Source organism: Branchiostoma floridae, chromosome 3, assembly GCF_000003815.2.
Source record: "Branchiostoma floridae strain S238N-H82 chromosome 3, Bfl_VNyyK, whole genome shotgun sequence".
NCBI classification, from domain to species: domain Eukaryota; kingdom Metazoa; phylum Chordata; class Leptocardii; order Amphioxiformes; family Branchiostomatidae; genus Branchiostoma; species Branchiostoma floridae.
In genome coordinates, this window is record NC_049981.1 from 8,651,191 (window position 1) to 8,660,619 (window position 9,429).

Consider the following 9,429-nt stretch of genomic DNA (forward strand, 5'->3'; position numbering starts at 1 on the left):
TGACAGGTGGGCAGGTGTGCTAACCGGACGGTGCGGCATCCTGGCGGATGACCTTGGTGCTGCGGCAGACTTTTAGCTTGTATATAGCTTATGTAAATATTGGCATAAAATAGGAATAATGGATTCCCGTGATATTTAGTATCTAGGTATCTTTGGCAAATACATGTCACATTATACAAATTACTTGTAGTAAATGATTGGAGTGTCAAAATTGTGACCTGTATATAAATTAGTTAAAGCTGTACATAACCAAGCATAAACTATGCAGTTGTGATAGAATCAGAATATTTCGTGGAGGTATGAGGTCTCCGAATTCTTGTTCCTTCCGTCTTCAGTCAAACCTCCTCCTCCTAATCATCTCATCTGTCTCACTCTGTCTTTCATAGCTGCTCCCAAGTCCTAGTCTTGGTTTGTCCCAAGTCCAAGTTTCATAGCTTTTCCCAAGTCAAACCTAAGATGTCCCCACTGTCTTGATGTTTGTTTAATTGCATTAATACTGACGCATAGAGCACCACAATCGGTGTAAAGTCAAATATGGTAGTGGAAATGATCGCCTTACCTTGAGTTATGCCGTATGTAGCTCGTGTATGGGGACACCTGTTAGCAGCGTACCCTGGCGGAAACACAAACAGAACTGCAGGAGCTGACTCTTCTTCGACACTGAAGCTGAGTTCAGTCTGACCAAAGCAGATATCTCTGGGGTCGCAGTGGAACGATTGGTCCGATTTTACATCCACCATGAGTACAGCTGTATCGTACAAGAGGTCTGATGAAGCGGCGATTGTGATTTTCCATGTGGTATTCGGTAGTCCTAGAATTATTGAAATTAATGGTAAGTTACAATGACATGAAAAACAGCATGACACCCAAACACAAATTACGATATCTGTCTTCTCTGGCTATCGAGCAATCCGTATACCACAACAGAGAAAATGCAAAAGATACGCGTACAAAAATACAGAAATGGGAACAGTGCGACAGTCAGCTAAGTAAAAAACGTCGAATTTGTTTGCTTAGACTAGTTCTACAACTACGTAAGGGATTATAATTATACAGAGAAATGTAAAATGAAAAAAATGGCGACTTTTGCCATACAGTGAAACGACTTTTGCCATGTAGCGAAACGACTTCTCCCTTGTAACAAAACGACTTTTGTCATGTCGCAAAACTACATGACAAAGTAGACCCTCCTGGTGTAAACAACAGCAGATTGTGCAGTGGGTAGGTCCCCGGGGTGAGCTAATTAGTTAGCCCTACATTGTGCTGACCCGCTTACTAGATAACAACAGAAGCTCTACTTTCTTGAAAGTATTCATGTATTTTCCTATAAGGGGAGGATGCATCAATGACTGTAGTCTATTTTATATCGATAAGATATCAATACAGTGGGCTTATTTCCCATTCAAACCTACAATAACTCTGATTATTGTTATTGTTACTGAAGTATTGATGAAGTTTGACAGAAACTGCAGTGAAATGATAACAGACACCAGCCTAATAAGAACACAGAGGCTGAGGATCTGTGTTCAGCACCCTGTGTTGTTTGGAAGATCACCGTTTTAAACATGTTTGTATGATATACATCATTCACCGAATATTGGTATGCAATGATACTTGGTGGATTTGCCTTACTATGTAAAGAAAAGGTAATAAAATTTACTTTTTGTATTGCACTAAAACTCCGTAGAGCACCTCTACTAACTCGTAATACAGCGTCCCCTAGCGGAATCAGCCTTTACTCCAAATCTTTTGGACCTCAATTCAAGTCAGAACACGGATGTCTTCTGTCCCATACTTTATTGCAATAATCGCTACGCACGGACACGGGTGTATTATGTTCCATACTTCATTACAATAATCACTACGCTCGGTGGTTTATTCGATGATTACATAAACTGATATGACTAGGCGTACGTCACTGTATGTCACTCTGGTCATGGCAGTATCCAGATATTGCTTTACCTTTGTCTCCACAACGTGGGTTATTCACGTTCACATATACACGCCCATCCTGCGGGGTGATATGGAAGATTCTTGAGTCCACTCCAAATGTTTCCTCGTCCCCATCTTCCCTGCACGTAATGTGACGTATGTTGTACGTCAGAGTGACGTTACCCCGTGAGATGGCTACCACCCGTGCGATCGGTGACAGGACATCGTGGTCGCCGTACACAGTCGCACTGTAGACGAATCTTGGAAAGTAGATGTCTGCAGGTGAAAACAGAGTGTCTCTGACAGAAGAACTTCTCTCACATACTTCATAACGTCGAAAATAACAGACAAGTTAGCAGAGACTTTGCAAACAATTTAAAATGGGGTAGGTAATTTCCCAAGCAGCCTGGTAACCCCTGCTTCGTCTATTGAGTCAGTGAAGTCAAGCTTCCGTAAGCTTGATGTTTCTGACTTAGGGAGAAGAGATGCTGCTACAGTTATCGCTATGGGCCGAGCTTCATACTCATGATGGTAAAATCAGGCCCCGCGAACTTGATTAAAAAAATCAGCATACATAGGAAAGAGAGATGTACAAAAGTTTAATCATCGCCGAGCAATGACTTAGCTAAGGATCAGTGATCACCCATTGCGAGTGGCAATCAGACTTCTCCAAAGAACAGAATATGTGGATTTTCTAACAATAATTATATAATTATGCAGAAAAGGAAGTACATTTTGTTTCAGAGTGTTCACGCGCAAATCTCTAAAAAAAACCATTTTCATAAAGGAAATACAATGTAGAGGTAAATGTATCCAATATTTCTATTAGGAGTAAAGATAAGAGAGTAGGTTTGGTTTAAATATAACTAAATCTTTCTATACTTCCACGTTAGTTATATTAATCACTGTATTAAGCCCATGTTAGCAATGGATATGCAATTTGCATGTTTAATGGGACACTGGATAGGGTAGGTGACGAAGGACATTCAACTTTGGGGTCTATTTCAGGAGCTTCTATACTATAACATTATGACATGAATGTCTAGAGACAATTTCCTATTGTAAGTAATCAGATGGTACAAATCCCTTCCCCGTCTTGAAGAGGAAGTGAAAGGCCCTTAACTATTTCTACTTTATTTAGAATCTAACTACTTCAGCGTCGACATGCCCCAGAGCAATTCCTGTAAGGCATGGATATCAGATCAGGAACTGAAGTGAGTTAGTCTCTTAACTGATCTGATTCACCTACTTGTTCGACCTTAGAAAATAGTTCGTGTTTTCGGTTTATCGACCAACCCTAACAAAAACCTGCCGACCCTAACCTTTTTTGCCCGTCAGCTAGCGCTGGCAGGGGAAATGAAATTTTTGATCTGACATCTAAGTGATGGAAATGCTTTGGAACCGCTTTCAAACCTTTGTGTTGAAATAGAAAGCCATTCTTGTACAATGCGTATCTGTATAATTAGAATATGATGTTAACAATACCAGTATCATGATACATTTATGCCTTTGGCAGAAATCTGAATTCGAAAGAAAACAGAAAAAAGGAACCCTACCTTGTATTGTGAGGTATTCCTGGGCCTAATATATGTCTCATGGATAAAAACCGAATTTGAATGAAGTACATGCACATAATTAAAAGATTGTTATACATGTATTTCATCTCAGCTCACAAAGTGCCCGAAGAAGTCTGAACCCACGCCAGCATGCCGAAAGCAAACATGTAAGTAGCTTTATCAGCAGAGTCTCATTCAATCGTTACAATTCATCTTGTTGTTTTACCATTACAGCGGCTTGTATGGTAGCAGACATTTCTGGGTTATTGATTCCCGCTGTTATACAATGAGTGGCCTATGGGACTGAACCTTAGCACTGGGGGCGGTTCATTAGTCTCCGCCGGGACTCGGATGGTCCCCAAAGTAGTAGGGGAAGTAGGATAGGGATGTAAGAGTCAGCTGGCCGACCCCCAAGGCCAGTCCATTAGCGCTCGCCGGGGGAATTTTTACGGGGGTTGCTCCAGTCCGTACTCACAAGGCCAGCCAAGAGATCCGAAGAAGTGAGTTAGGCTGACAGGTAAAGGTCTATACCGACCAGAGGAGAATGGTGAAGAGGTCGTCTCTATAGTGAACCATGTCACCATTTCCCCTGAAGGCATATATATCTACCCAATATGTATTGCTCTATTTCCGACCAAGTATATACAGGCATTAAAAGAAGTCCATAAAAATTTTGCTGCCTTTTCCACAAAAAGGTGTCATATGGAGTCATTACATAAAGATATTTGAAGGCGTTATAGACTTTATCCTGTATGGTATGGGCACAAATTGTCGCCAGCCACGAGCCATAATGTACAAAACGTTTTAGCCTTTGGCATCCGGACCCAGCTGCTTTGCACTTCCTTCTCTCTTTTAATGTATCTTAAATGTATTTGGGGGCCATCTTAGGCACGAAAAGAATTCCTAAAAGATGGTCTCAGAGGATATGTCACCAGGTAATGATGATAAAAACTCTTAATGGGCTACAAAATTCACAATGAATAAGTTGTTCACAGATCATCACCACTCCCACGCGGTCATCATGTGCTGAACGCATTAACCTTTCGGCATCTACTACGTTCTGTTTGCCTCAGAAAAATATTCTATTTGCTTTTTCTAACACTACCTAATGTTGAAGTATCATAAATCTTCATATGATTTTGGACCAGAAAATTCACCCCTCTTGCAAATTTTGAAAGCCTTTAAGAGCATTGTACATACAGAATTAGATAGACTCATTTCCAGTATCTCCAGTATAAATGAAATTGAAGTAAAGCTTTCGCAAACTTGTGTGACAGAAATTAATTTTACCTTTGTCTCAGAGCACAAATTTGTAACTTAGAACGATGGATTTCTTCAATGAACCAATAAGAATGATATGTTCGGCATGGTAGGGTTCCAAAAGCCATAGATGAAAGAGAAATGTCTAACCTGCATCCCCCAGTGATAGACATTAAAAAGACAAATTATTTGAAAAGGAGAAAGTACACGTAATGTTAATAAACATACGATGACACTTAATTACAATTTGTTTCCCCTTTTCCAAAAGCAAATAATTTTGCAACCATACTGTAAATCGAACAAAGAAGCGTGAAACGTATCTGCTTTTACATTTCCCCACCATCACAAAGATGTAAAATGTAATTCTTGTGTTATTGTACATATTTATTTATCTGTAAACAATTCGTTTATTGTGACCTCGCTTCCCAGGCATTGTTAAAGAAACGGCTATTTGTTTCCATTGTATCTGACCTCATATGTGTAGTCTTAAAGTTATATTTTATCACGTGTGGATTTTATGTATATTGTATGGTTTGTATGTGTTCCTGTGTGTCAATTTTGTGTCCCGTTTGTGTATATATGTGTGTGTGTGTGTGTGTGTGTGTGTGTGTGCATGTGTGAGAGACCTTTTTCACCAGGTGTGTGGGAGAGAAAACTTATTCTGTGTGTGAGAATCTTTTTGATGCTACTGTGGGAGAGAATAATTTATGTCAATTTTGGGACACTTGGTCCCAATATACAACAGGGAGAGTGGGGCTGGTGGTGGGGTTGTTGGGGGTCTTGATGAGGTCCAGGTTAGGACGGGTGTATGCAAGCGTATACGGTCTGGTTTAAGGTGGTGACTCTCGGGGTTAGTCCGCTACTGGAACTAAAGTAACATTTTCCTTAAGATCAGCTTACTCCATATATTCTGACATTTCTTCAAGGGATTCTTTCAGATCAAGCCTTTCACACATCCAGTCAATATTTGATTGAGCAGCTTGAAGTAAATGTCAGGAGTCGTGTAAATATAGTTGCAAAGGTGAAATGGTTATATTCACCCCGGATATAGTTTCATGAAGATTGTTGCATAGGTGATTTCCATCACATCTTATATAACCTCTGACTTCTTACAAATTACAGATGGCAAAGAAAAAGTAATTACATTTGACGTAAACTATTCACATCGTAAACACTTCGTGAAATACACTTGGGGCAGCATTTGAAAGTAGCAACACCTATGCTGCAGTGTAATGTGAACCAGTAAATTGCCCCAGGGACAGTGAAGATTGCAGACGGTCATCGAAACATTGAAATTGGTTGAATGAAACATAAAAATCATGAGCATCATCGACTAACCAACCTGGTGAAACTAATAGATATCAACGGCTCTTGCACGTCATCGAAACACCGGAGCTGAAAAGCAAAATCTTCTTTGGTGAAATCGATGCTCTGACAAAATTTACACAAATCTTGCTTTTCCTTTGGGACCGCATCTGTAAGCACGTATAAAGCAGTGCAATGTGAACCAGTCTGGATTGCACAGAGGAAGGTGATATGCGGTAACTGAGACTTCGGCCAAATAAAACACTTGAAACGTGGAACAAAATACCCTTAAATGTGCTCTTATATTGGGATACAGCCGTGACTTCCAATTGGTGCCATGGGCATCTGAACATCTTTTCAGTTAAAGCCCCTTTGGCCTATATAGAAAAAAACAACAACACGTAGCTCTGATCTCACCCTCCTCACCAGTAAGGTTGGTTGCTTATGAACAAGAAGCAAAGCTCTGGCAATATCTCAGATTATTTGTAAGGATTTAACCCTATCCAGACTGTGCTTTTTTGGCATTTGACGTAACACTTTACTGCTAGCGTAGATATAAAAATGGCGGGAAAATTGCTGCGTACGTTCAATTTTGATCCGGGCTATTATGCAACGGTTCTTCACACTTTTACATTAGTTGTAGGTCACCTACAGAAATTCAAGATTGCTGTTGAATCATGTTCGTCTTGTGCCGTGAGCATGTGTAATTATGATCTACAAATCTGGCAATGAATGTGACGGTGTGTTCGTCCCACGACGAGCTGCCTGTCCCGAAAAAGATACTGAAAACTCTTCGCCTTGTCGTCTTCGAATGCATTGTAATCGATGCTTTGTAAAAGATGTATTGGACACCTAGATGTCTGAAGTGTGCATACCTCAGAAATAACTATTGTTGCATGTGTAGATCACTTTAAATTCCATTATTTTTTATCGGCCGGTATAAGTCTTACGGCCGGTATTATGCCAATGCATGTTACACTTGTTTTATGTTTATGTTTGAGTAGACGGCTTAACATATGCAATGTGCTTCTTGCATAATATTCACAAACTTGGATGTGAATGAAATAAAGATTAACAGACAAAGGAATACGTATGATAGCGGATGTATCTTTGTTGCAAATTGTTATACTGTCCGTGTCAAATTTCAGTTGCATTATCCTTGTCTTTGTCAGCAGGGCTAGACCTTTGTAACAGCCACAGGTTAGTTGGGCAACACAGTCGAACCAATAAATGAATCAATAGACAGCTGGTAGTGTGGTTAAACATAGTACCTGAGTACAGGTTGCGATGCAGCATATCGGCTGTAGTATGTTGCCAGCTCCAGGTCACCAGGACAGTCACGACGAGCCAACAGTTCTCACTCCTAGCAGCCATTCTTATGCTGCGTTCTGCAACCAGCAAAGTAGCGTTTACCACCTAGAACTAGAAAAAGAGTTATGTAAGAGATTACATGTGTAATACTGTACGTCTAATGCTACTACGGTCACAATTGGAAAAGGGGGCCCACTGGGTAGTTTAGAGGCTGCTTTTTTTTGCACTTTCGGACTCGAACTCCGCTTGGGATTGCGGAACACCTTGCTACAAGTTTTTGGGGCAACTATGACGAACAAAACTTTTTGAATAAGTCATCATTACCTGAGTGCCTTAACGTTCCCAGTTTCCACATTTAAGGACAAACTGAAAAATGCCACTTTTCTCTTAGAATCAAAGAACCCACGAATCCTAGAATAGGTTGGACATTTTGTCTTCCTCTGAAAATAGAAGTCAGACCCAACCTTTTAGATTTAGCCTAAACTGGTTTTTGAGTAATCTCTTTTTACAATAACGTTACCCACTGTCCATTGCGACGAGTATGATCATTAACAAATCAGTTTTCTGGAACGAAGTTGCAAATAAACTTTTATATTCCGTGAATAATTCCATCAGGTTGTAAATCACTGGATAACTTCAGTAACATCCAATCCAGTAAGGAGCCGTCATGGGGGGGGGGTGCTTAGTCATACTTGGGACCGCATTCTGATGTAACATGCAGACAATGTTGAACTTCAAAACAATGTTAAAATTTGCTTTGCTTTGATTTATTCGGCTGCTTATAGTTTGGGCAGCGTTTGTAAGTTTGTATGTGTATGTGTTAGTTATGCATATGTGAGTCTAATTTGCATAACTAATGACGAAATTGCCCTAAGTGCCATTATAGGACGATTGCAGCATGTGACACTTGTGACTGAGAAAGAGAAGAATATTGATAGATAGAAACCAATTTTCAATTTTTGAGGAGAAAATGCTTTACTTTCATTGTGCTATATGGCGGGAATTTCTTACTTGTGGCATTTAAAAGCTATGTACAGGTGAACATCATTGGACATTGACTATACAAATGAAGGCCTCATTTCGATAAATTATTACAAAAGCCTTCTTTCTTAGCATAGATTGTGTACGTCTGTTATCTGGGTGGACCAGATGATCAACTAATATAATGTGTGCAGATGAGGACGCTATTTGCATAATTGATAACAAAACAGAATTAATATACAAGTTGTAAAGGTTAAAATCATTTGGCGAAGGCATGGGTTCGTGGGACTCTCGTTGCTAGCAGCGTCACCTGAGCTGGAGTGGAATAATACCAGTAAAAAATGGGACCATAACGCTATAATATCAAATTTATAAATCGTATTTCTACTAATCGTTTTGTTAAGGAAAAGAAACAGTCTTTAAACCACTAATGCAACGTATGACGTCAAACGTGGGAAATGGCTTTCTGAAAAGCAATCAACGGTGCACAGCGGTGGTGCAAAATCCCATATGGATTATATCTTCACCTCAAGTAGCGCAAAACCTACGAAGATATATGAACCAAGAGTCCAAATAACATGCCAAACTGCTGAATAAGTAACGTTGAAGATAGGTTCCGTGGGGAGGGGAAGTCGTCACCGTAACAAGCATCATGCTCATACCTTGTACCTATGACCGCGTACTTAGCTAGGACTTTGTAAGAATCCAACAGTTGTAAACTGTGCTGTTATACATTTACGTCTCAAGCTGTGTTGAAAGGGTCAAAGCTCTGGGGACTTACTTCTAAAAATGTGCCTATCATAATCTTCTTCATTCTTGATGACGTCGCCTGACTTAGAGGTACAGATTGAATGAATGGATTGTATTCGTACAAAATGACAATTCTTGATAAGCTACAAAGACAGTAGCAGTATTCCGCCTGTCGGTCGTCCTTGTTTCCGTCATATCACAGTTTGCTAGAATCCTCTCACCGTGCGTAATGCAGATGTAAGTAATAAACGTAATACTGAACAAAAATCAACGAGCACAATTTTAGCTTGCTGGTATTATTGTTTTCTTGGGTTTCAAGATTACTGACTATTTC

At 39.9% G+C, this 9,429-nt stretch overlaps 1 protein-coding gene across 1 annotated transcript in view; it reads right to left on the minus strand.

Moving 5' to 3' along the window:
* Positions 1 to 9,429, minus strand: part of LOC118412618 — a 26,252-nt gene that overhangs the window by 245 nt on the left and 16,578 nt on the right. The window contains exons 2-4 of the mRNA XM_035815579.1: positions 7,325 to 7,475; positions 1,963 to 2,208; positions 560 to 811 (exon numbers count right to left, since the gene is read on the minus strand). Coding sequence (XP_035671472.1) covers positions 560 to 811; positions 1,963 to 2,208; positions 7,325 to 7,427 — 601 coding nt within the window. The 5' untranslated portion in view covers positions 7,428 to 7,475. The remainder of the gene's footprint in view (positions 1 to 559; positions 812 to 1,962; positions 2,209 to 7,324; positions 7,476 to 9,429) is intronic.